At 46.6% G+C, this 27,740-nt stretch overlaps 1 protein-coding gene and 1 long non-coding RNA gene across 8 annotated transcripts in view; one reads left to right on the top strand and one right to left on the bottom strand.

The window, feature by feature from the left end:
* LOC102247175 overlaps positions 1–27,740 on the top strand; it is a 155,686-nt gene that overhangs the window by 81,890 nt on the left and 46,056 nt on the right. The window lies entirely within an intron of this gene.
* The window catches only part of MRVI1 (murine retrovirus integration site 1 homolog), a 112,392-nt gene that overhangs the window by 46,809 nt on the left and 37,843 nt on the right, over positions 1–27,740 (bottom strand). For 4 of the 6 annotated variants that reach the window (XM_005873969.2, XM_014545874.1, XM_014545876.1 and 1 more), the window contains exons 2-10: positions 27,289–27,446; positions 17,168–17,268; positions 16,032–16,102; positions 13,725–13,898; positions 12,628–12,705; positions 11,840–11,892; positions 11,585–11,632; positions 9,855–10,472; positions 7,671–7,749 (exon numbers count right to left, since the gene is read on the bottom strand). In XM_005873969.2, the coding sequence (XP_005874031.2) occupies positions 7,671–7,749; positions 9,855–10,472; positions 11,585–11,632; positions 11,840–11,892; positions 12,628–12,705; positions 13,725–13,898; positions 16,032–16,102; positions 17,168–17,268; positions 27,289–27,446 (1,380 nt within the window). The remainder of the gene's footprint in view (positions 1–7,670; positions 7,750–9,854; positions 10,473–11,584; positions 11,633–11,839; positions 11,893–12,627; positions 12,706–13,724; positions 13,899–16,031; positions 16,103–17,167; positions 17,269–27,288; positions 27,447–27,740) is intronic. The other 2 variants (XM_005873968.2, XM_014545877.1) reach the window with 2 other exon arrangements.

The raw sequence follows: 27,740 nt of genomic DNA on the forward strand, positions 1-27,740 counted from the left end.
GAGAGACTGAAATGAGCACAAGGAATGTAAAGAAGGGAAGATTAAAGTATATGGAGATAGAATAATGGACTTGCACTTGAGACATCGATGAGAAATTTAGGGATTGTGGAGTCTCTGAAGTAGTGAACAAAACAAAAGAAAGAACATATCCAAAGATAGAAAGAAGAAAAATTTTCCCCAATTGAGATAAAAGCTGAACTTGCAGGTTGCATATTATATATGTATAAAATGCTACTCTAACACCCTCACAGGAGAATAAGCCATCTACAGGGAGAGGTGAGGACTGAGGTGCTGGAAATCAGCTGGTCCCAGACTTCTCTATAACACTGAATACAGTATAGCATTTACAAAGTTCTGAAGAAAAGAATGACCCCAAATTTATAACCATCCAGGCTGTCCTTTAAGAATTAAAGACAACATTTTCTAACATGCTATAATTGAGAGAACATAGCACCTCTGAGCCCTTCTAGGAAAACTATTGAAGAATGAAATCCAGCTAAACAAGAGATAAGTCAAAATCATAAAATTGGGAATGAGCAGCCATAGTAAAGGGATTAGTGATGAGCATTAAGTCCTTTTACATATCAGTTTAAGGCTTAAACAACTATGGAAATTATGGTTGCAGAATGAAATGTAAAGGTGATAAACTTAATATAAAAATAATTGTCATTTGTATATGTGGAAGTGAGAAGGTGGGAAGAAATAATAAAGGTGGGAAGAAATGCTGCCATTTTATCTTTTCCTGTGGGAAGTCATTAATCCAAATTTGAAACATGTGATGTAAAAAATAGTACCTCAATGACTCCAAACCCTAATGCATTTCATAATATATATTTTAAACTCTTAAAAACTAATCTCTTTTTTTTCTGGAGGAAGCAATTACCAAAATTCACAAGTCCTACAGTTTTAATTTACTTTAATTGAAATTCAGTTAAATTTGAATACCTTGTCTTTTTTAAAAAGTATTTCTAGCAATCTAACATAATCTCTCTCCATCCTCCCTTCCTCCTCCTGTATTTATGGGGAAAGGAACATTTGGTGTAAGCTGTTTTTACTTTCTTGTTTGTATTTTTCACTATTAGTTGAATTTTAAAATAATGAACATGAGGTATTTTTAACAAAAGCAGTAAAGTTATTTTTAAAATATCTGTCTATACTAGCTCATTCCAATGAAAACATTTGTTTCTGGCAATCTCAGGAACTTGGAAAAGTAACTTTTGGGGATTGTAGTTAAAGGTGCTCTGAGCTCCAGGATCACCCCCAAATGGCCAAAGCTACTAGTTGGGGTAAACTTTCTTCAGATCAGTCTTCTCAGGGAGCCTTTTCCTTGCCTAAGACTGAGAGCTCAGAGCCCAGACTGGGGTGTCTGGAAGGACTGCCTGTTTAATGCATGTCTCTGCCTCAGCCCACACCTCTATCAACATCCAGGTCCAGAAACCCACCCACTTCCTAGGCATTGCCACCTGGATCAGGTTAATAAAAGCCATTTGAACTGCTACCATTTATTGAACATCAACTATGCATTAGGCACACTTCCTCTTTCTTCCTTACAACAGCTTTGCAAAGTAAATATTGCTAAGTTCATTTTCTGGGGAAACTACAAGCTAGGAAACTGAGGCTCAGCTAAGTTAAGTAGATTCCCCAGGGTCCCAACTTGTTAGCTGAGAGCTAGGACAAAAAACCAGGTCTGTCAGATTGTGGCATCCCTATGGACATTCAACATGTCCAAACCCAAACTCACTGTCTTTATTCTCAAGGGAGCGTCTCGGAGCTCCCAATCCTGATTAATGACCCCATCACCCCCTCAGCATCCAGACAGATGTCTGGTGGTCTTCCTGGTCTCCCTCTCCACCTCATCTCCTTACCAAGTCCTGCCAAGCCGACCTCCAAATAGCTCTCAAACCTGTCCTCACAACCCTACCTGTCCATCTCAACCTACAGTCTCATCACCTCTCACCAGGCTGTTTTCATACCCTCTTACCTAGTCTCGCTGCCTTCAGACTCTTCTTTTATAGGCCAGGTTTCATAATGTGTCCAAAATTATCCTTAAACTCAATTTTTATCCTGATGCTTCCTTGCCTGCAGACTTCTCTGGCTTTACAAGAGGTCCTGAATAAAGTTCACACTCATTAATTGCTCCTCAAAGCCTTCACTCTCCCTGATCCCCACCCACTCTCCACCCTTGCTGTCCATCTCTCTGGGACACATGGCCCATACTTGACTCAAATGGATTTCTTCTGTTCCTGGAACATGCCAAGCACTAGAAGAGGCCTGCGTTCCTTTGCTCCTGCTATTCCCTCTGCCGTCTCTTCCTTGTCTCAAAGCTCTCCTCCTGGAAACCTGTCCTGACTTACTGCCACTACTGAGCTAATGGCTTCTTCCTCCATGTTTTTACCTCCGTGTACAGCAACACCTTGCTCTCCAAGGCTGGTAGGGAACAAGATGGATCTCAGAGATCAAATTATCAGATAAATGAATTTGACTCTTATAAACACCAAATTTTAAAAATGAAAATTAACCATGGAAGGTGTTCAGTAAATGCATCCGGCGTCCTATTTTCTCTAATTTTTAGAGTCTGTGTGGTTAAGAGCTTTAGCTTCACCACTTGCCACCTGCATAGCCTTGGGCAAGTTTCTTGTTCTCACGATACCTCAGTTTGCTCAGATATAAAATGGGCATGACAGTACCTACTTCACTCAGCTCATATAATGTTTTTATGTGATACTGGTCTTTATTCTAACAGAATCCTGACACATATTTTAATTCCTACCATGAAGGTTGTGAAACTTTAAAGAAATCAAAGATTTTAAAAAAAAAAGGTTGTGGAACTCTATCTTTCCAGCTAAGTGGGATGCTGTACTCTATGCTCCACAGTGTTTAGGACATTGCTGGAGACGTGGTGGGCAACCACGTGTGTGTTGATTGATATCTGCAGAGTTCTGACTTCTTTTCCCTGCATTCTAAAAGCCCTGTAAAAGAGCTGCATTCCTTCTGTATCCAGGACAAATGAGTTTGGGAGGCCTCCCTGAGAGCTGGAGAGGCTGCCCTTTAACAGGCTCTAAATACAGCAGTGCATATGAGCTCATGGGGTAAACACGAGTCTCTTATGATAGTTTGCTGTTCCTTTGGGAGATGGGGAAGATCCTTATCAGAACATTCCAGAGTCTTACGAACTTTGGCTCTCCTTTAGTTTCTGAGGAACGTGGGTAGGAGAGGGGGTGGCTTTTGCATGTGGTCTCTCCAGTTCTCTTCACAGGGACCACTTGTAGGATGTTTGAGTCTCATAGGACGTAGGATCATTTGGAGGTCATTTCAAGCCAAAGATGTAAGACTGAGCCAGTTCCAGGGCTGACCACTGGGGATGCAGAGATGAAAAGGACTCAGGCCCTGCCACCACGGAGAGGGCCTTGTCCCAGCTGTCGTAATCAGGTCCCTTGGCTATCTCAGTAGCCTCCCATCTCTTCCCTCTGTCTGCACTCCTCAGTCCTTTCCCAGCTCAATCTACTGGCCACACGCCAGAGAAATCGCTGAAGTGCTAATCCAGTTCAGCTCTTCTTAGGACGAGCATTAGAATCCATAGTAGGACCTACAACACCCTCTGTGGTTAACCCTCTCCAGCATCTTGGGATCTTCAACAACTCATTCCTCCTCCTTAGGCTCAGCACATGCTGTTGCCTCTACCTGGAATGCCCTTGCCCCTCCCATTCAGTCTTTATGTATCTACTCAAATGTCACTTTTCTAGGAAGGACTTTTCTAGCATCTCCAGATCCTTCTTCCTAATAAAATCTATCACAGTATGAAATGGAATGTTTGTTTCTCTAATCTCTGTCCCCCTAGATAACAAGAACTCTTCTTATTCCAGGACCACAAGGGTTTATTTCTATGTAGAGAAAAGTATTCATTGATATATTAAATGACAAAATTACATTATTCTTTCAATACATATCCAAAGCAACTTGATAAAATTTAACACAAATCTTCAAACTTGCAAGAGAAGAATGTTTCCTTAAAATAAAAAATAAAAACATAAACTATAAGAAATATATAGGATATAAATATATAAAATAAAATGGGAGAGTGCATTTGTTTAATAGTCAGACACAACATGATCCTTGAAAGAAAAACACAAAAACAATTCAATCATAAACAGAAACCAGGGCAGTGTTCTCCTTATCACCATTATCACATTAGAGAATGTTACACAGTAATAAAACATGTATAGATACAGAAGAAAAATACACATACATTTCACACAATCACACATCAAAGACAAATAGTGAATTTGATACAAATACAAAGATTGAATCAGAAAAAGAATGGCATTCTGCAAGGTGGTCACGAGTCTTTGGATTTAGATACATCTGGGTTCCAGTCCTGGCTTCGGCGATTACTGACCATGTGAACATGTCCTCCCTGAGCCTCAATATCCTCCTTTGTAAAATGGGTATAATAAGGCCCACCTCCCAGAGTTGTTGTGAGCATTATGTGAAACATTGCCAAATGCTTACCACAGTACCTGGGACCTAGTAATCACTCTAATAATAGTAATTATGCTCTTTAATCACTATAGTAATCACCCTCTCCCATTTGATAATAATATTATATAAGAAATATGTATAATAACCAAGCAGCATTCATCTATGCCACTATCAACTAGAAAACTCTAATGAAAAAAGAGTCTTCTTCATAAATAATAAAAAATATCAATCATGTACAACATGCCCCAATAAGAGAGATGGGAGACCTATATTTTAGAGAAAAAGAAAGGAATACCTAAATTAATAGAGGGATAAACCATGTTTCTAAGTGAGAACTAAATGTTTGCAAATTAAATAATTTAATAATCTATAAGCTGCAACAAACAAAACTTGGACAGTTCTGAATCCAATGTGCAGCTTTTGAGCACTCACAATTAAAATGTATAAAATGGTATAAATTTCACTTAAAGAATTTGGTAACTAGGAGGCAAACTGGAAAGGACCTGGAATCCTTGAATCTTGGGTCATCTAATCCAACAAGGAGTGGAGACCCACACAGGATGAGGAAAATATTTAAAGACTTTGTTAGTATGTGTCTGGACTGGGGACACCAACTCAAATCTCCTGGCTTCTTGTCCAGTTGTTTTCCACTAATTTAACTGAGTCTTTGCATCTAGGATATAATGAATATTCTGAAAAAGAAAAGCAATGAGGGAGAAGTAACCCCACTGCACACTAGAACATGTGACAAGGCAGCAGTAATTAAAATAATGCAGTTCTGGTCAGAATAAAACAGAATCTAAGGTTCAGAGCTAGTCTTTGGAATATATAAAAAAAAGAATGTAGCAGGTTTGGCTCAGTGGATAGAGTGTAGGCCTGTGGACTGAAGGGTCCCGGGTTCGATTCCAGTCAAGGCCACATGCCCAGGTTGTGGGCTCAGTCCCCAGTAGGGGGCATGTAGGAGGCAGCCTATCAATGATTCTCTCTCATCATTGGTGTTTCTATCTCTTTCTCCCTCTCCCTTTCCCTGTGAAATCAATAAAAATATTTTTGAAAAAGAATGTAGTATATACTTATCTAAGCCACAATATAGTAAGAAATAAAATTATTAAAATATGATTGAGGTAACAGGGTCTTAAATCTTCAAATACCTATGTTAAAATAAATTTCAGAGATATTAGCAAAAAAATATAAATAGATCAAACTATAGACAAACTAGTAGAAAATAGACTTACTGTCCCAATTAAAGAGAATTAATCGTTTTATAATGATTTAAATGAAATAATGGAAGACTTCTCAAAGGAAAAGATAGGCAAAAAAGATTTTATAAAAACTTTGATTTCTCTAAAATAATACAAAACTTGTTTAAAAGCAAAAAAAAATGATAGAATGAAAAATAGAAAGATACAGCCAACAACTGGTTATTATATAGAGAGTTTATATACATTACCAACAAAAACAAACAAACCAACAACAACAAAAAACACCCAAGATCCAAATCGTAATTCACCCAATAAGGGGGAGAGGGGGGAAGGAAATAAATATTTAAAAATTTAAAGTTTGAGCTTGCTTGCTAGCAAATTAATCGAAGTAATAATGAAGTAGCATTTCACACTGATACTAATAATACATTATAGTTGTTATTATTATTATCTGGTTCTCACTATATTCTGGCCAATAAGGAGAAAAAGCAAAGCAAAGTCTAGTACTGTTTGTTCTCAGGAGAAGGGCTCCTCACTCAGCCCTTGCAGGAAGCTTTAAACTTTGGAGACAATTCAGTAAATGCAAATGTTTCTACACTTTGACCCACTGACTCTCAAGCATGAGAATTTATCTCAAGGGGGTAAATTAAAGGAAGAAAAAAATAAACTACACGTACAAAGCTGTTTAGAGTAGGGTTCTTCATCATAGTTAACTATAAACATCTGAAATCCCTAACAATAGATACAGCAACACAAAAGGATAGTGTGTACCCATTAAATGATAAATATGAGAACGAGTCAAAATACATGAAATTAGTTATGAAATAACTTTTAAAAGTAGGAATAGGAAGTTATATCTACCATCAAATTAATTGTGAAGAAAATTAAAAATATGTGTAAATACTGGGGAAAAATAGAAATTGTTGCTTTTTCAGAATTTATGGGGTTATGGTGGAATTTTAAGATAAATATTTTCCTAGTGTTTTGAATCTGCTTTAATAAATTAAAAATTAAAAATAGAGCAGTATATAATAATCTTCCCATATTTCCTCTAAAGATGGTTAATTTTTTCTAAAATTGGTACTTTAAAAAATTGTTGGCTTGGAGTGGTACACATACAATAAATATACAGATGATGTATTATACAATTATACACTTGAAACCTATATAATTTTATTAACCAATGTCACCCCCAATAAATTCAATAAAAAGGAAAATAATACAAAAATGAATAAATAAGAATAAAAAATAAAACATTGTTGGAAATTTTACTACTTGGAATCTTCTGTTAATGTTGAATAGGTAAGTGTTAGTTACTATATTTCAGACCAGGGTCTTCCAACATGATTGGTGGCACCCTGGACATGCCCATATGACAATCCTTAAGCAGAAGGCTTCTATGCTGAGACTGACTACAGGTAGCATGAGATATGAGATATCAGGAGAGGTGAGCCAGGGATGGGGGGTCAGGGGAAAAGACCCAAGGTCTCATTTTTCAGAAGATGAGTCTGGCAGGATGGCTGGGTGGGGACTTGCAGTCACTAGGAGGGAAGGGCTGGGGCTTGAACTTTGTGGTGACAGCAGATTCGAAAGCAAGAGATGACTCTGATATCTTGAAAAGAGGAACTGTTCTATTTGTGTGGCTTCCGGGTGTGAGAGGAAAAGAAAAAGGAAGCGTCAAAAGTTCAGACCTGGGTCACCCTTCCAGGCCCACTTGGTGCTAATAAGCCTCAAGGAAGACTAGCAGGGTCTCTAGAAGGAGGGTTGGTTGGAAGGAGACACGTTTAGAGGTTCTCTGAGTGGGCAGGAAATATGATCTGATTAATTTATTCATCTGCAAATATTTACCGAGGGGCTGCTCTGTGTTCGGTCCACACTCACCACTGGGACAGACAAAGGCTCTGACACGAAGTCTAGTGTTTACACTTTGATCTGACAAAAATGAGACCAGCTGTGGCCTGAGGAGTGCCTCTGCTGGGCCCCACCTACCTTTTTCCTGCTCCGCCGCTTCACTAAGTTCTGGAAGCTTGAGCCCCACTAAGTTCTGATTTCTCATCAGGATGTGCTCCTTTTTAGAAAAAGCAAAAGACAGCATTTCAGATGAGGACATCAGACTGGACTCTTTTCTCAGTTGTCAATGGCTCTGTGGCCACTCAATGTGGGAGACACCAGGGGCAGCCTCCAAAGTGGGTGGACAATCATGACCAGGTGGCATCTGAGGGGACCAGGAAGCCAGCCCTTCTCCCAGCCCACAAGGGTGCCTGAAACCCACAGTGGCACCACATTCCTTGAGTGAAGAACTATTGCATGTTAAACTAGCCTGTGGGCCTCCTGGTGAATGAGCTGCCAGCCACCCTGTGGCTGAGGCTGGAGAACAACAGAAGCAGAGCCCAGAGCTCTGGGGAAGGCAGGGTCCCTGGAAGGGTATGTGGCTGCCCCTGGAAACCATCTTTGGTGAGCTCCTGGCTGTGCTCTGAGCAGCTGGAGCTTCCTGCCCTATTGTCTAGGGCTAGGCAGTGAGCTCCCACTCCCAGGAGTTGTGGCCTGCCCCCATTCATTCTCAGTGGCTTGAGTTACTAAACTCTCCACATGTCCTGCCTGGGGCCTCAGAAGGCAGAGCCGGGGGAGAGATGAGGATTCTGACCACAGTATGTAGCATAGGTCAGCTCACACCTGCTCCAAGTCCATCGGCACCAGATCAGTGCCCCCAAGTGGAAATGCCTGACCCAGCTCCTCACCCCTGTGGCTGGCGCTATTAAGAGGTTTCAGTGCCCGTGTGACAGAGGCCACTTGAATGGTTTGCCCCCTGGATAAAGCAGGAAAGGATGGAGCTTATGGCCCAAACAGGAGTCACAGGATGGAGCCTTTTACCTGTTTTCTTAGCAAACCAGAAGCCCACAGCCAATCAGCTCTCAGCACACTGGATTGGGATGGGGGTACTCAGCTGCCAGAGCAGAGGTTAGTGGGATGGGGCCCCAAGGTTCTTTGTGGCTTTCTTTGCTGCGGAGAAAAGCTTGCAGGGGTATTGGGCAGGGATGGCCTATTGCCTGGGCCTGCCTTCTCTTCATTGCCAGAGGTCCATGAAGGCAAATACCTGGCTATCTGGCCCCCTTGGTGCCACCTTCCCCAGAGATCTGGGACTATGGCCCATCACAGCAGACCTTCCAGCCTGTGCTGACACACTAGTGTGAAATGTTAACATCAGCAGCCAGGCCCCAGCATCCCCTGAGCCTACAACTCAGCATCATGGCAGGTTTCTGAATAGGACAGTGGTCAGCACTAGAGTGTGTCCTGCTAGCACAGAAACCTCCTCACTTGTGCTTGACTGCTGCCGGGTGCCTCTGTTCCTTCTCTGTCCCACGCCCCTCTGTAGAGGAGCCAGGAGAGTCTTGTCCAGCTCAGGTGGTGGGGGTGCCAGGTCCTGCCCTATGGAGTCCTGGTTGGCTGGCCTGTGGCCTGGGTTGGCCCTCTGGGGAAGTGGGGATTGGATAGACTCCTTTGTTCTGTTGACCTCTTCTGTCCCTCACATCCCGGTCTCTCTCTGCTCCATATCTGGACACCCCCACTCACCCATGCATAGGGTGGCAGCCCCATGAAAGACCACTGTGCCTGGTTTGATGGCCAGTAAACGTTGGGGGACATCATGGATGCTGGAAAAAATTCACCAAGGAGGGGAGCAGCCCCTCATAGCCATTATTATACTTAGGGATGGATTTGAGGCCCTTTGTTAAGAGACATCAGGAAGGAAAGCTTAGGGCCATGATAAAGGAAAAGATATTTCATCCTTGCCTAACCCAGTCCTAGGCATGACAAGCCACTCCATCAAGGGCTTCCTGTTTATGAGCCACCAGCTCCAGCTGGAGGGGGAAACAAGCCCAGGACTGAGGGCCCATGTACCTCTGCACACCACCTCCCCCTGAATGTGGTGTTGTGTGTCAACTGTGTCCCACACTGACCTCACCCGAGCAAGTGGGGTAAAAGCACCTGAAACTGGTGTTTATGAAGATGCTGTTCAGTGGACCTGATTTATCAGGGTGGGGAAGTTTAGGGCCCCATGAGGCCCATGTGCAGGCCAGAACTGCCCTGCCCCAGGGCCCAGCTCAGCCCACAGAGGTCTTCCTCCCAGGGGGGACCTGGAGTGCACACCCGACCCAGCTGCCCCCAGTAACCCACCTCACGGAGCTTGGTCAGTTTCTGCATCCGCACGGGCTGCACTTGTATCTGTAAGTCTTTGAGTCCAGGCACCTTGGCCAGCTTGCTGCTAGCTTTGCCCGCAAAACGCTTCTCTTCCTCTGCTAGGGGCAGCTTGGCAAGCACTTGCTGCAGCCGGGGGCCAGGTTCTTCGGGGCCACTGTCCCAGGAGACGCCCCGAAGCAGGGGCGGCCGGGAAGGAGGGGGCCGAAGCTCGGTTTTGGAGCCAACCTTGGACCCTCCTGGCTCTCCAGCGGTGCCTTTTCCCTGGGGGCCCGGGGAAGCTGCCCCTCCAGAGCCCTGGGCCGGACTTCTGGGCAGAGGGTTGCCCTCCCTGGCTGTCTTCAGGAGCGGCTTGTCCAGCTCATTCTCAGCAGGGCCAGGCTGAGGGCTGTTCAGGGCCATTTTCCCGACACTGCCTAAGCCAGAAGCTGGGCCCTTGGGTGTGGCCTCAGGGCACTGGAGGGGATCAAAGTTTTCCTTTTGTTCTATTGCAATCTCTTTGGACTTCTCAACTGTGGGAGTGCGAGGAGTCAGCCTGCCCTGAGACACTTTCCTCTGGTCATTTTGCTTCCGGTCAGCTAGCCCTTTGGGGATATTCTGAAAGAGACAAGGTAGAACGGGGACCCTGGAGGCAGGTTGGGGAGCAGACATGTGGGACCACAGATCCTGCTAAGGGACATGTGTGAGCATATGTGTAGGGTGTGAAATAGGTGGAAGTCTGCGCCAGTGAAGAGGACCCACAGACAAGCCTAAGGTTTGTAAAACACCCAGGACCAGGGACCTGCCATTCAAAACCTGCCAAGAACTCCCGAAGGCTAGGAGCCCGAGAGAAGAGTGGAACCGAGGGCAGCTCGGGGCAATCACATGTTTTGGCCTTAACTCAGTTGCCCCAGATCCTAGTCCTGGCTCTGCCTGGCAAAGCCCTTAACTTTTAGGGGCTTAGATTTCCCATCAGGTTTGTGAACCCTCTGAAATTATATGCAAATACATATGCGTGTTTGTGTGTGTGCTGTATGTATTTTGGGGGAAGAGAATCCACAGTTTTTAACAATTTCTCAGAGAGTTCCATAATCCAGAAGAGGTTATGAATATTTAGATGAGGTGATTCTTGCAAAGGTGATAGATATCTCACTGCTCAGAGGTTCACTGTCCTTTCATTTCCCATGGGAAGCTTGCTCTGTGAGGAGCATGTGGCTCTGTGTCTGGTCTTTGCGTGGCTGTTTACATGCGGCTGAAGCTCCCCCAGAGGACTCTAACCCAGACCCTGTTCTAGATGAGACTGTAGTATATGCTGCCCTCAACACCCTCTCCATCACTTTCCTCTGAGCAGGTGTGAGGAAAAGATGAGGTTTCCCTGCTGCCCCAAGAATTCCAACCAGGGCCTGGAGCCTTCCTGCAGTTTCACTAGAGCAAGTGCCTTGCCTGGCTCCTGCTGGGCCCCGAGGTCCCCCTGGTCTCTGGCCAGCAGCCTGGCTGGGGGTGCAGGGCTATAGGCAGGACCACCATGGAGGTCACCCCACAGAATCCTGCCTTCTCACCCCCCTCCACCACCACCTCAGATTTCCTGTCACAATGGGGCAGAGCAACCTTCTTGCTTCCCCAGCCTTGAATGTCCACTCATGTGCACCCACTCATAGCTGCCTGGGGCCAGCCTAGGCTGCTTGGACACTGTATCTCCCGCACCCAAATTGGGCAAAGCTCAAACTCACAGGCTCGCCAAGGTGATGTGAAGAGACTTCGGCCTCATCCCCCTTCTGCTGGAGAAATTAAACACGAGTCAATCAGTAATGTGAAGGGACCATATCTCCTCTTTGAATACCCCAATGAGGGGTATTTCTAGCAGTGGCGTAGGTGCCTCCCCCACCCAGCACCCTCACTTCAGTGGGTTGCGAAGGGCCTCTTGGGGTTAAGGAGTAAGAGGAGAGACAAGTTGGCATAGAAAGCCCAAATGGGGCCCCTGTTACCTGTGCTGGTGCTCCGGGCAGAGGGGGCTGTGGGCCACTGCATGCATCCAAACCTGGAATGGTCCAGACACTGCTGAGAGCTGTCCAGCACCCCACACCTCAGCTGTTCCTTTAGCGAAGGAACATCCTCCCTTATCTCCCCCAGACCTGGGAGCCAGTAACGCCACCATTTGTTGAATGCCTCTTACATGCCAGGTTCTGTGCTGAATCCTCATTTAGTCATCACAGAAACCACACAAGGCAAATGAGGCGGAGGGAGGTCAAGGTCACACAGGACATGTCAGTACTGGGATCTGAACCCAGGCAGCCTGGCCTGAGCCTGAGCTGGCCCCACAGCTCTGACATGGGCAGGCTGTTCTCCCTGGCACCCTCCCTTCCCCTGCTGGTCTGAAGGTGTGGCCCAGAACACAGCCTAATGAAAGACAAGAAACCAAAAAGCAAAGAGTGGCTCAAATAGAGACCTTTCCAAATAAGCGCTGAAATGAACTCTCTCTCTGACTTCTCTCTAGGCAAAGAATGCAAGCCATAGCCCCCCCTCCCACAACCTACCTCATCCTGGGCTAGACCTGTCTCCCCACATTAGCTCAAAACCCCAGCATAACATATATCTCCCACCTCTGAGGCAGCCCAGCCAGGCCCAGCTGGGAGCCCCTGGAGAGGGGGCCAAACAGAGGGTCTACCTGGGAAGCCTGCAAAATGGTAGACCTTGTGGTCAGGCCAAGGGAGGGGCTGAGCTGCTACCCAAAGGGAGAAACAGGGCAGGAACTGCCAAGGGGGCTGGACCTCACCAGGCAGCGTGGGGATGGTGAGTGAGTTGCTCCGCGAGGATGTAGGAGAAGCTCTGGGGCTGAGATTTGGGGAAACAGCTGTTGAGACAGACACAAATTGGCCAGTTTTAGTGAAGGTTTAGGACTTCCGCTTAACACATACATGCTTTCAGGTACTTCTGACCTCTGGGAACTGGGTCTGCCTCATTGAGATCAGCCCAGTGCCTTCCTGCTGCCAGCCCAACAGAGGGGGCACTGGGTCACCTTCAGGGGTGAGGATTGGGGTCACACTGCTCAGCCTGCCTGGCCTGACCTGATCTCAAAGCACCTTCTAGAAACAGAGGACCTGCCATTGCTTGGCAGATATAACTCCAAAAACTGTACCTCCCAGACTTGACAGGATGGCCCTGATTTCAGAGGCTCCCCTTGCCTTCTAAGTACATTCAGACTTGTCTAAAATTTGCCCCAACTCTATGTTCAGGAAAAAGAGTGATTTTAGCCAAAGGTGTAGCAGGGTGGACTTCAGACCCAGGAAAACCTTCCTTCTAATCCAGAAATTCCATGAAGACACCGAAGACCACGTTCCCCTTCCCTTCCCCACAGTGCCTCGGATCCTTCCCAGGGCCCCCAGCTGGAAATCAGGGAGAGGGAGCCCAGTGCTGGCCATTCCAGACCTTTGCTGGGGAGGTGCCCATAGAGCAGGACCGCCTGGGGAAGGTGGGGAAGTCATGCAGACTCTGTCCATGCAGGGTGACCCAGGAGTCTGCACACACGGGCTTCACACACAGGATTTCTCTCCATGCAAGATTCAGAGCTGGGGAAGCTCCCGTTAAGTTCATGGGTATCATATGGACTGACATCCTCATAGAAACAGGAAGCTACAGTGGTCACACACAGGCCCCCAAAACAAAAAGCAGAGTTTTCTGGGCTAGAGTTGGGTCAATATTTTGGAGCTTCTGAAATGGGGCCTCACCGGAACCTCTCCATAAGGCTCAGTCCTCCTGGGCCTAGAGGCCGGGGGCAGGCAAGTCAAAGCAGGGCTTCCAGTGCGGCCAGGCTTGGCTATCCCACTCCCATCCCTCCTTAGAGGGGCTCAGGGCAGCCCATGTGCATCCTACCTGACGGAGAGTCTCCGGGGCTGCTCCTGGACTTCCTCCCACGTCGGGTCAGGAATCGCTCACTCACCAACTTGGCTTCCTCCAGCAGCGCCAGGTTTTTCTTCTTGTCCTCCTCTGAGATGCTGATGTCTGGCAGCTGGTCATTTACCAGGTCAATGATATGCCCCGCAGGGTCTGCAGAGGGAGGGTGAGCACAGGGTGAGAGTCCCTGCTACTCCATGCCCCAGCCCAGGGATGCTGCCCAGAGCAGACTTGGCCAGCCAAACCTCGCCTGGGCCCAGTGCTGAGCTATGGAGAGGGCTGCGTGGGGTCACACAGGGCTTCCTCAGCAGGTTTGGCCCCTGTGGCTTCTAGCCTGTGGCTGAGACAGGTCCTCTGTCACAAATGGTCATGAAGCCACCTAGGTTCCCAGTACTATCCTAATCTCCGCTGTTAGGGAAGGCCAGCAGGAGCCCCAACTCTGTGCTATCTGCCCTGCTAGCATGTTCTTCTTTCAGGTCTATGTTTCTTCAACAAGCTAGTGAGCTCAAGGTGTGTGGATACAGGGAGCACTCAGAAGATCATGGGCCAAAAACACAATCGCATGGCCACCTTCTCTCCCTTCTTTCCTCCACTCACACTGTTTACCTCCATTCTTGTTCAAAACTGTTTCTTCTCTGGGTGAATGACATGGGAGTCACTCCACATTCCTCCCTCTTCCTCAGTCCCCCCACGTCCAACCAACTGGTCATCAAGTCCTGATCATCATTTATGCTGTATGGGTACCTATCTCTGGAATGTGCCTCTCATCTCCATTCTTGCTCATGAGCTTTTACCTGCACAGTTATAGCAGACATTTCATACCCCCCTACCCCCACCTCCAGGCTGTCACCTCCATCTCATCCTCCAGTGCCTATCACGGTGATCTTGCTAAGAGCCATATCCGACCATGCCATGCTCCTGCCTCACCTCATCAGGATTCCTCATGGAATGATGTCCAATGCCAAACTGGGCCCAGCCACTTTTGCTGACCCCATGTATGCCTCCTGAGGCCACTCCCACTGTGACTCTCCAGCCTCCATTCCCCCTTCTGTTCGTAGCTTCCCAATCTGCATTGAGTGAATTCCCTCTTCATCTCAATTACGTTAGTCAGGAAAGAGCTAATCCTACCTCCCACCTCACCTCAAGTGCCAGGAGTGGGACTGTGTACCATCCTCAGCCAGTCAGTGAATTCAATACCCCAGCCACAGTGATTAGTGCAGGGATAGCATGGGAGGGTGCTACTAGCACAGCTACAGGCTAGAAGCCACAGGGGCCAAACCTGCTGAAGAAGCCCTGTCTGACCCCACGCAGCCCTCTCCATAGCTCACCCAGCATTATTCAATCCTGGGAATTGAATAATGGGGAAGAGGAACTCTCTTTCCAATGATGGGAAGTAAGCCTGGAGTTGTTGGTAGCCATTTCCCAAAAAGAGAGCGGACTTGAGAGATGGGATGGGACAATTATTAATGATCCAACTTGAGCATCTGGATTCAGTGCTACCTGAAACCACAAACCCTGGCTTTTATTCATTTTCATTTTCTTTGGTTTAAGCTAGTTTGAGTTGGGTTTCTATCACATGAAAGCCCTGACTGATACACACAGCTGAACACTCAGTTGGCCTGTTATGCCTTCTGCTCCCCACCATGTTGCTTCTTCTACCTAGAAAGCAACACCTTCCCTCCCTCTTGTCTATCTCTCCAACTTGCTAAGGTGTAACTCAAATACTCTCTCCTCTGAAATACCTACCCAAACTTCCCTCCTCAGGGGGAATCGGGCTTCTTCCTGCCCCCGTTTCCTTAACACTTCTATAAAGGGCCTTACAATACAGTGTCCTGATTATATCTGTTCACTTCTCAGTCTCTTCATAGACTCTGAGCAATATGAAGGCAGGGACCGAGTCTGCATCAAAACTGTGCTCTGATGGTCCAGCGTAGGCTCTGAGGGACCATTTGGTGTAGCCTTGCATTCAGGCGCATGCCTACCTGAGGAGCAGAGACTGTCCTCCCTGAGCCCTGAAACTGAGCCTCACACAGATGTTCTATATCTCTTTAACTTCCTCTCCTTCCTCTTCACACCCTGGTCTTGTCTTTTTACCAAAAGATACTGAGATGACACATCATACTTCTTTTGGGCACCAACACTGAGCGGCTGATTGACTTTGTCCTATGGGGCTCATAGCAGAGAGGGCAGGTCAAACTACCAGGCCTCAATCTTCCTACTCAAACATACCTTAGCTGGACCCCTATCTCTGGTTGCAGAAGTAAGGTAAGTTGGCCTAGCCCTTACCCACAGAAGTCAGCGGAGCAGTGGAAACCTTCAAGTGTCGGTGAGAAAGCCTCCGGTGGGGACTGTGAGCTCTGAAAGAATGGAGCCACCTTGTTAAGAAAATTGGTCCACAGCTTGGAAACAGGCAAACAGATGCCTGTATCTTTTTTCAAAGTCATATGAGTGCATCATCTTACAGGCTTTCTAAGTTTGGGAACTTGTTAGAAATGCAAATTCTCAGGCTCTACCCTAGACCTACTGGATCAGAAACTCTGGGGGTGAGGCCCAGCCACCTGCGATCGACCAGGCTCCCCAGGGCACTCTTCTGCATGCTGAAGTTTGCAAACCACTGCCCTAATGATATGTAACTTGGACTACTTGCTGTGCATTAGGGCTCAGACTGAATGGACATCTAACTCATAGAAAACTCAAAATATAAATAATTGTAGAGATGCATATGATTTATGCTAAGGAGAAAAGATAAAAATAGGATTTCATTGTCCAGTAGAGCATTAACCTGTTTCATATTTAACTTACCAGCTTTATTCCAGTGTTCTTTTCCTCCTTCCTCTGAACTAGCATTGTTACCCTGATGGGTCCCACATTCATGAGTTAAATATATCTTTGACATGTGCTCACTATGTATTTGTATGAGAATTATCTGTGTAACATTTTGTGAATAGTACTTAGACAATCTCATTCTAGCTAGATTAATGTATGGACTAGTGCTGTGTAAAACCAAGGCAGTGGCATCCCTGTGCATGTGAGCCAATGTCCCTTCCAAGAGATCATCCTCCACCCAGGACCCACCCTGCCAGGGGAAGGATTCTACAGTCAGAGACTCACATCCTTCAGGTCTGTTTGCAAACATCTGGGCAGTTATACAGGAAACTCCTATGCTGTGATTCGTGCTTTTTAAAAAGGATAGCAGGGTGAAAAGAGCCAAATCCAGGAGAAGAAAAATAATTTGGGGAGGGGAGAAGATAATGGAAAAATCCCAATCTCACTCTCACATTTTGAAAACCTGCATGACTGTATTTTCATCAATAAAATGATTCAAGAAAGAAGGAAAGATTTATAAAAATATAGCTCTCTAGTCCCTGTGTGCTAGGAAATGTTGTTCTTCACAGCACAAAGATCAGACACCTGGGATGTACCTGTTGGCCAGGTTTTTGTCAGTTTCTCCTTCCGGTGAACTGGCATCCCCAGTCAGGACGATCGTGGGTGGACTGCAAGATATTCCTGTGGTGGGAGAGCCCTGGTGGTTTAGAATGAAAACACAGGTGGAGTTAGGCTTGGGAGGAAGCTTCCAGGAGCTGGAGCTGGAGCCTGTATTCTAGCATCAGGATTCTCAGAGCCTCTTGATAAGGGGACAAATGCAGTGTATTTGGATTATTCAAAGAGGAGGAAAAATACATATATATTTTTTTCTCCTTCATTCCCCAGCAGGCATTCACCTGAGCTAACAAGGTCCATCTTTCATGCACTAAGATTAGGGAACCTCTAAGCCATCCCTAGTGACACTCTAGGAAATCCCTGACAATCTAGGGAAATGTGGCAGAGTGCTCAGGCTGTGGTCAGCCTCGTTGGGGGAAAATGGAGGTCAGGAGAAGAGGTGGCGGCACCCACACATTCCTGATATTCAGTGACAATCCTACATTTGGGTAAATGTGCTTAAAACCTCCTTCACCCATGCCATCTTTTTTTCTTTTTAAACCACTTTATTAAGGTACAATCAATGTACAAAAATCTGTACATATTTAATGTATACAAATTGATGAGTTTAGAGAGTACACACCTGTGAAGTCTTTACCACAATCTGTGACATAAACCTATTCATCACTTCCAAAAGTTTCCTCTTGCCTTTTATTTATGATGATCATGATGAGAAGAACACTTATAAGATCTACCCCCTTAGGAAAGTTTTAGATATGAATACAGTATTGTTACTTCCAGCCACCTGGATCTCTAGGACTCACTCATCTTGCACAACTCCCATATCATCTTGATGGAGCTTCTTTCCTATACAGCCTCATGGGTGACCGCTGTCATAGGAATGTCAACCAAAACACTGACTGTGCTTATATGTGTGAGGTTCCTTCCCTGGGTGGAGTTTATTTTGGTCATGAAAGTTTGAGCTCTGAATATATTCATATTTATCATGTTTAGAATTTTTTTTATATGAATCCTTTGGTGAACAAAAAAGTGTACTTTGGCTAAAATATCATGTTTATTCTAGTTATATCATAAGGTTTTGGCCATCCCTTGGAAAGGGACTTTTACAAATTCCCAACATGCTTTGGTGCAGACAAGATAGATCTATGTAAAGGGGCAGGAGGGGCCAATCATTAATTTCTGCATGTTGTGTTCTGAAAAAGAAAAAATCATAGTGGTGGTGATGTGGTTATACTATACTAGAGGCCCAGTGCACGAAATTTGTGCACTGGGGAAGGGGGGGTCCCTCAGCCTGGATTGCAAGAGGGCACAGGCCAGGCCGAGGGACCCCACTAGTGCACAATTGGGGCCAGGGAGGGATGCGGGAAGTTGGCCAGCTGGGGAGGGACCACGGGAGGGCTCCAGGGCATGTCCGGTCCATTTCGCTCAGTCCCAATTGGCCGGACCCCAGCAGCAAGCTAACCTACTGGTTGGAGCATCTGCCCCCTGATAGTCAGTGCACATCATGGCGACTGGTTGACCAATTGAATGTCTTCCCCCTGCTGGTCAGTGCACATCATAGCGAGTGGTTGAGCGGCCTTAGCATATCATTAGCATGTTACCCTTTGATTGGTTGAATGGCTGACTGGACAACTGGACACTTAGCATATTAAGCTTTTATTATATAGGATACCAATGTCCAAGAGCTGCTAAGTAAGTTAAATATAGTTTGTTTTATTTTATTGACTCACTACCTATTTTGTAAAACCATTTGAAGTAACCAACAATAAAATATAAGATAAACAAAACATGAGACTATAAAAATGAGGGAATTATTTGGTAAATATAAACGTCCCTAGCAGATGAAGAGAAATGCATGCTCCTTCTAACCGTCCAGGGTTTGACTCTGAAGTTCAACAATTTAACCTGAAACCTAATGAAGCTGTGATCCATGTGGTCCAGGCTTTAAGAAGGAAGCTTTTAAGAATTGCTCAGCAGACAACAAAACAATGCAAAAGGAACTTGTCTTCACTCTCACCTCTCAAAGGACATGAAAGGGGAACGAATCTTAACTCCCATCCTTGCCTGTCCCCTCTACTTTGACTCTTCACTTGCTTACCGTCCCCACCCAAATCCTTTCTCTTCCTCCCCCCTCTGCTTACTCATGCTCCACCCAATTATTTATTGAACAGATTGTCTTGATTCTTCTTTTTATGATTGACTCACAAAAGTTTTTGGGTATAAGACCAGGGTCAATCTGTAAACACTCACATCATTATGCTTCATTCTGTCCATCTAGCAAACATTGACTGAATGCCTAATATGTGCCGGGGGTCTATGGTAGGGCCTGGGAAGACAAAGGTAAACCAGGCGGGCCTCTGAAATGCTTCCCAGTTAGTGAAATGCGATGGAAAATGGGGTGGAATTATCCTTCCCCAACCCCCAACTCCAGGTAGCTCCCAGGGCCTGGTGCCCTCTGTGTTGACACCTGTGAGATAAATGGCCTGGAAGCCGTGGGGGGCTGCTGTCTGGTGAAAGTTTGCTCTCTCTTCTGGTTGAAGGTCACTTGCAACAAAGCTCTCACTCAGAGGAGGGTTGGGGCAGAGGTGCCCACACGGAAAGACAGAAACAAACCATGGGTGGCAAGTGCCAAGCATGTAACCACACAATTTTAAGCTGCTTAAAAGCCAGGAGGCACAAGCAATCGGAGAGAAATCCTTTATCCCTGATGGAATGTCCTGGAACGCTCCCCACTCTCTCCTTCCAATGTGTACAAAGTAATAAAATCAACGTGTTCTTTCCCTAATTAGCTCACGGAATGGTTGAGCAAATTCTGTACAATTTCTAGTTTTTTTTTCCAGAACTGTTTTGAGGGGAACATTCAGTCTTTTGTGGGCTGTGCTTCACCCTGGCACATCACTGGGGAGACAGTGATCCAGGAGAGAGTGTGGGAAGAATCAAGGGCCCTCTGGGGTGAATTCTGCCAGGTGTTAATATGGTGTAAAGACCCATCCGGGCTCTCACTCTGAGCTACATGACCTGAAGAAAGCTTGCAGGGCAGTGTGTTCAAATACAGACCGCAAGCAAATTCCTGGTTCTAGGACTGCAAGGGCCTGGGCCTTGGGAGCCACACTAATTCATGATACAGTTTCTCATGTACTAGCTGTGTGAACTTGAGCAAGTTCCCTTGACTCCCTGTGCCTTGGTTACCTCATCTGTAAAATAATTATGTCACAGGGTAGTTACAAGAACCAAACAGGTTGATACAGCAGTAGGATTGCCAGATAAGATACAGGATGCCCAATATTCAAATAAACACTGAATAATTTCTTAGTGTAAGTATGCCCCAAATATTGCATGGACATAACTGTATTTTCATTTGTTAAATCTGGCAGGGGCAGGTCCAGGTGGAAAGCTTATGGAGACACCTGGCCCCTAGTAAATGCCCAACGAGTGTCAGGTGTTACTCTGTTATTGCTATTTTTGGAACTGACTTCATTATTTTGGAATTGGGTTTTGAAGAGATTGTCCTTCTTGGTTTTGGGTCTGAACAACCATCTGGAGTTAAATTAAGGGGACCAGCCTGTCTGGTGGAGCCACAGAGCATCTTCCCCAGGCACCTGACCACATGGCCTGCGTAATCAATGACTCCCAGAGAGGAAGCCCACCTCCAAGGCCACATCCCCCTTTCTCACCATCTACTTCTCAGACCAAAGACAGATGTCCTTTGTGGGTTTTAGACACAGGAAGCAAAGGAACAAATGTGAGTAGAGGGAAGTGACACTCTCAGACCTGCTGTGTGCCAGGCCCTGTCTCAGACGCTTCCCGGGTGCCTTCACATTCAGTTCTACCAGCAATTCTGTGAATGAACCTCAGAATACCCACCTACAACTTGGGGCTGATAATACCTCCCAACCTCATAGAATCGCAAAAAGGAAATGAGAAGAGAAAGTGAAGGACCTGAGCATGAAGTAGGTGATTGGTACATTTCTTTTCTCTCCTTACTCTATCCTCTTCCCGCCCCCCTTAAACAGACTTGTTCAGGGCTGGGCAGGTAGTAAATGGTGGAAGGGACTAAACACTAGGCCTGTTGGCTTTCCCACAACACAAGCTACTCTTACAGTCATCTCCAGGTCTTTGGCCTCACCTCCCTGTTCCTGGTATCCACAGGTCTCCAACAATCCTTTCTTATTCTTCCAAGCTGCACCCTCCCTCATAAGCCCTTTCTTCCTGGCAGCCCTCAAAGCGCAAGGCTGAACACACAGCTGAGTAAGGATAGCAGGGGCACCCCTCACCCTTCCAGGAACCCAGCCTCCCCCTGGGTCCATTTCCCTCCCCTGGAGTCAGCCGAGTACTAGGGGGCTGGGCTATCCCACAAGCTCACCCACCCTATAATAAGCCAGCAGGTCATATTTTGTTCTCCTTAAATAAACTTATAGAAACATTTAAATATTTATTTCACTCATAACTTCCCAGGAATGCACCACAGTTTCCTAACTGCCTGGGTGCAGGGATAAATATAGGCCAGTGTCATAGACGGGAATATTATTATCTTCCTTCCCCCAATGTCACGTGACTAGGCCTGGGCTAGGAAGCTCTAAGCAATAGCCCTAGCCCCAGCCCAGGGGGAGTGGGGAGTTTAGCTCCTGCACTTGGACCCTGGCAGAGTGAAGGACCCTGCCAAAGGCAGTGTGGGTAGTGAGTCAGGAGGCCTCGACTGGAATCCCACCTGGGTGACTGTGGACAGGTTACTTAACTTCTCTGAGTTTCATCTTCTCAAACATTGTGTGGAGCTAATAATCCCCATTTTCTAGGCTTGTTTTAAGGATTTGATGAGCTAAAGCAATAATAATAATGATGGTGAGGGCGGGTGGAGGGTGGACACTGTGGTGGCTGCATCCCCAGGTCCCTCACAGCCTGGAGGGCAAACAGGGACTGCCTCTGGAAGAGGGGCTCTGGCCGCAAAGAGGAATTAGTGCTCTTGTGACAAGATAGAAAGACACTCTGGGGACTTGTGAGAACATGATTATTTCAGAGGCAAATCCTAAGAGCACGGGAGAGAGCGGAAGTGCCTCTGTTGAGGTCTGCTGGATGTGGGCTCCTTCCTGCCGAGCACTGGGAACCCGGGTCTTTGAAGGCTCCCGGGTGCCCGCCATGTAGATTCTCTCTTCCTCATGCACCCTCGTCCTGCCATGTTTCTGGCAGGCCCTCTTTCCTGCCATTGCCCACTCTATTCTTAAAGGTCAGGGGCCAATAATCACCAGATTATCCTGCCTTTTTCATCACTCCTTTGGCCCTCATGCCATCGGACTTCAGGAATATAGACATGCACACAATGTTTATTAGTCTTACTCAATGGAGAGTATACCACCCAGCCAGCCAGTCATTCATCCATCTTCATCTTCTATCCTCTCCTCCTCCCTCCATGTCTTCCTCCCTTCAGTCCAGAGATTTAATCATCCAGCCTGACAATTATCCACCCAGCCTGTCTCACAGCCAGCCAGCCAGCCTCCTCCCACAAGCCACCACCGCAGCTGCAGCCTGTGCTGAGAACTGGAGAAACACTCAGGAAAGACACAGCCCCTGACCCTTCCTAACTCACATAAGTCTGACAGAGGAATCAGAGAAACAAAAAATGACAAGCTACTCCAAGGAAAAATCATTGTAATATGCATTCCTGACCACTGTAACTTCCAACATTTCTAAAACACCGTCTGCTTTGTCCTAGGCACAGCTCCTGCTGTGTGACCAGGCCCACTAGAAGCCATCCTGGTGGAACTGACCTTTTGACCCTTTCCAAGCTTCTTTTCCACAGAGAACAGAGCACAAGCACCTGCTGTCCAGGGCACTGGCTTTACTGCTGGGTGGGGCCAGGAAGGAAGCAGAGCTGGCAGGAACACCTCAGCAGAAACTTGGGTTTCAGTCTCCACTCAACATAACACAACTATGTGACATTTGACAATTACATAACCTCTGAGACTTCATTCCCTCTTCTATAAAATTGAGATAATAATAATATCTACCTTGGAGGGATGAGCACATAGCAAGTGCCCAATAGATGTCTCCGATATCTCATACACCAGATCCTAATGCTTTCCTGATTATTTATTTTATTTTTTTAATAATATTTTTATTGATTTCAGAGAGGAAGAAGAGGGAGAGAGAGAGATAGAAACATCAACGATGAGTGAGAATCTTCGATCAGCTGCCTCCTGCATAACCCCCACTGGGAATCAAGCCCGAAACCCGGGAATTTGCCCTTGACCAGAATCGAACCCGGGACCCTTCAGTCTGCAGGCCGACACTCTGTCCACTGAGCCAAACCAGCTAGGGCTCCTGATCATTTATTTAAAGATATCTCATAGAGAATCTTAATAGAGGCTGTTCTTGCAAAGGGTGTGATGAGACAAGTGGAAATGAGTTCAGGGAGGATGAGTTCAAAATCCTCAGTTGGAGCTTTCAAGGGAACGCCTGGTTCCTAGTGACTGGAGTGTGCTTACCCACCATGTTTTTCTCATCTGTAAACGGGATAGTAATCACACGTACCTCCTAGAGCTGTGAAGTTACTGAGTATAGAGTTCTCAGAGCAGTGTCTGTCACGTGGGAAGCATGGCATGAGAGTCCTTAGTCGGTGAGCTGGGGAGGCGTCCCTGCTCTGCACATCCTTACCAGGTCCCATGTACATGTTTTACATGTAATAGCTATTTTGTCTTCACCTCCTTCCTGACAGAGAGAATCAGTTCTTTGGGTCCTTTTTGCCCCATGAGGGAACACACATTTTCCAAGGGGTCTCCAGGGAGGTGACCTTCCCTGTTCAGAAAACAAGCTCAGGGCACAGCCTCACAGAGTGCACTGGCAGGAGACTTCAGTTCTTTGTGGGTTTTGATTACAGCTTCTGATGAGGCTCCTAATGGATGTGTGTGTGTGTGTGTGTGTTATGTTCATGTGTATGTGTGACAGTCTCTCTGTATGTGAGCGTGTCTTTGCGTGTATGTGTGAGAGTCTTTGTGTGTGTGTCTATGTTTATGTGTGTGTCTGAGAGTCTCTGTGTGTGAGTGTATGTGTGTCTATGTTCGTGTGTATGTGTGTGAGTCTGTATGTGAGTGTATGTGTGTGTGCAGAAAGAAAAACAGGATCTAGGTCTACTGCTTTATTGTTTTTGTGTGGGAAGGCCTCAGCTAGTGCTCGTGTCAGTGATGGGAAATGGGGGCTGGGACCTGAGGAACCAGAAGTAGGGCTGGACCCCAGGGAGTTGTAAACTCAGAAGGATGCTCCATTCTTTGCCTGCTTCACAGAGTGGGAATTCACACGCTACCAGGAGTTGCAGCCGAGCCCTCCTGACCAGCCCTACTTCCCTGGCTGTCTGATTTCCCCTGCTCCCAGGGACTCAGGCCCCCACCCTGGAGGCTCCAGCCTAGTTCATAGGCCTGACCTGCCCCTGAGGCTAGGGTTGCCTGACAAGGCTTGTCTGATGGGTACAATAGAGGGAGATGCTCTTCATGGACAATGACTGTGGGCTTCTGGAAAACTCAGGGAGGCCCAATGCCTGCCATAAGGGCAGAGAATAAAATAATACTGAAACTGATGTGGCCTTCAGTCTGAAGTGTAACCTGCCCTGGCACTGTTATCCCTCAGGCCAAAGAAGACACTCAAAGGCTGGCTGAACAGACAGAGTCTGGGAGCCAGCCACTAACAGTTGCCCTGGGGGGGAATGAGGAACTGGAGACACAGAAATTTTAACAGACTCACACAAGGTCTCTTGACCAGGATGTGGAAGAGCAGTGACTCCAGCCCAGCTTCCAGGGGCAGGAGCCTGAGTCCCTGGGAGCAGGAAAACCAGGCAGCAGTGACTCCAGAGTCCACATTCTTAAATCCTGTGCTCATGGTCCTCCCTTGTAAGACCTGAGCATCCTGGCTCTGGCTCACCTGAATGGCAAGGCACAAACAGTCTCTCTATTTTCTTGACTTTTCAAAAGCACAGAGATAGAATCGTGGCATTTGAAGGACCTTTAGAGACCACCCCTCATGTTACAGAAGTCTGCTTTTAGCTCAGGATCATAGGGAGAGTGAGCTGTGGGGGCCCGGAATCTGGAGCTTCAGCTATTCAACTAGGGTTCTCTGTCCCTCAACTATGTTGTGGGCTCCTGGAGCCCATCCCCTGCTTGACCACCCCTAAAAACTCACCCTCACCTCTGACCCAATGCAGCTGCACCCGGGTGTGGTTTGAAGCCATGAAGGTCAGAATGGCCAGCAAGCTTCTGTGCTGTCTGGTTTTGTGCTCCTGAGAGGTGTGAAGAATCTTTTAGAGAAGTTAGGAAACAAGATGAACTGAACTCAATGTAAAAGGATCGCCTCACTGAGGGTGGAATTGCATCTTTGCCCATCTTTTATTATTATTATTTTTAGGAATACTTGTATTCTTGGGGAGCACAGCATGGCAGCTGTTTGCGGGAGCTGCCCAGGATTCCAGAGCTAGGTTTTGCATCAAAATCTGGCTTACAGGCACTACCATTGTTAGTGAAGTGGGAGCAGTCAGGAATAGCCAAGGCAAAGAGTCCAGGGCTGAGGAGTAGGGAGGCTATGGGGACAGAGCCTTGGAAAATAGTGACCTGAAGACGGAAAATAGTCACATTTGACTACAGATGGGAATATTTTGTTCTTGGTAGTCATTCCTTTCTTTAATCTCCAAGTTTTCAGTAGGTGAACACATTTTATGGTTGGTTAAACCTTATAGTCCTCTGTTGGCAACGCTTTGGGGGAATTGTCCACATTTGGTAGGAACTGCAGTAGGAGAGGGGCAGAGCACTGAGTTTGGGGAAGGCCAGCGGTCACCGCAGAGGAGCAGTCTGGAGCCACTGAGAGTAAATGAAGAGCAGAGCCCCCATGGTCCAAGACATTCCTGGGAGGGGGGCTCAATAAAACCCGGAGCTGGCTGCCTTCAGCCAAAGACATGGGGGCTTGGCCCACTATCACTTAGAAATTCAAGAATTCCCAAGGCTGCCAAGTTCTGCAACAGCATGAGCTTGGGACATGGAGATACAAGAGGCCAATCTTTCCTAAGTATTTATTATCTAAGTTCCCAGAGTTATGATGTGTAAGAAAACAAATGTCATCTTAACATGAAAACATTCACTAAGAATCTTCCCACTTGTCAAATGAATGCTCACTCGTACATTCTTCCCTCACTTAGCAAGTGTCTATCCCTTCTGGCTGAGGGCAGTTGGGATGACTGTCAGATATAACAGGATCATACGAGTTCAGTGCAAAGTCAAAGAAAACAAGGTTGGAGAACTTCACATGCAAGGTCTTGGATCAATGAGGAGCAGATGGAGCTGGATTAGTTAACAAATGAAGAACAAAATTATGGAGAGGTGGCGAGATAGGTTCTTCACGAGGGGATGATTTGAATATTGAAGGACTGAAAGAGGTCCTTGGGAAGACAAATGAAGATCTCAAACATGAAACAAACGATCTCCAAATGAAGGCTGTTCAGTAAAATGTGAAGGAAGTGGCAGCAAGTGAATAGGTCGTCTTCTTGGTATAAAAGTAAATATACCCACACCAGAATCAACACACTTGATTAATTCTTTGTTCATTCTAAAAAGTGACATATAATCTATACTTCGTAGTACATATAGCTCAAGATAACTTGCTTTCATTCTTTCATTTGTGCAATGCAATCTCAAATTAACTTATTTTTATAATTTCCTTTTTTTATAATATACTTTTGCTGAAAATCTTGTTCACTATTTATATGAAAATTTGATCTTCATTTTAAGTGACACTTGCTGGTGTTCATGACCCTGCCATGATGAGGTTCTCCTCCAAATCCTCCTCCATTCTAAGAGGGAGCCTACAGGGTTAAGATGGTTTTACGTCCCAGGAAGCCTCAGACACAGCCTAGGAGGCTCCAGTCTCAGGGCATGTGAGGACCTCGAGCAATTCAAAGGAACTTGGTGTGTCTATTCCTCAGTGTGGACACTGCACACCTTCCCCAGCCTCCCAGTGCAGCCTTCACGGGCTGTCGGCAAACCCTCTGGCCAGACCAGACACTATGGCCTCAGCCCAGGGCGTTTGGCTTGGCCCTGTCCAGGCTAGCTGCAGGCAGGGAGGGGGCACTTACTTGGCCGGTGGGGCTCTGAGCTGCCTGTGGCTCTCCGGGGGGCTCCTCGTCCTCGGGAATGTGGGGCATGGCAGCCTTCTGGCAGGACTGGCCGCGGGTGCCCGGAACCTCTGCTGTGTCAGCCCCAAAGATGCTCCAAGAGGCCTGGGCTCCGCAGGCTGAGGAGATGCCAAAAGGACAAGTCAAATCCACTCCCATCCCTGAGCCAAGCCGGGTTCCGTTTCCGGGGGTCATGAGCCACAGAGAGAGCCTGCCTCATTTTGCGTCAACACCAGAAGTGGGAATAGAGGGCCTTTGGAATTGCATTTCCTCCTGTTCACTAGCTCTGTTTACAATGTCAGAGGTGGCCTTAGAGATTTTGCATCTAATTTGGTCCTTTCAGTAAACACAGCTATCCTGGGAGGGAGAAAAGTGCTTCAGCCTCCTCAAAGCCATAACTAATGGACGACACT

Source organism: Myotis brandtii, unplaced genomic scaffold, assembly GCF_000412655.1.
Source record: "Myotis brandtii unplaced genomic scaffold, ASM41265v1 scaffold422, whole genome shotgun sequence".
NCBI lineage: Eukaryota > Metazoa > Chordata > Mammalia > Chiroptera > Vespertilionidae > Myotis > Myotis brandtii.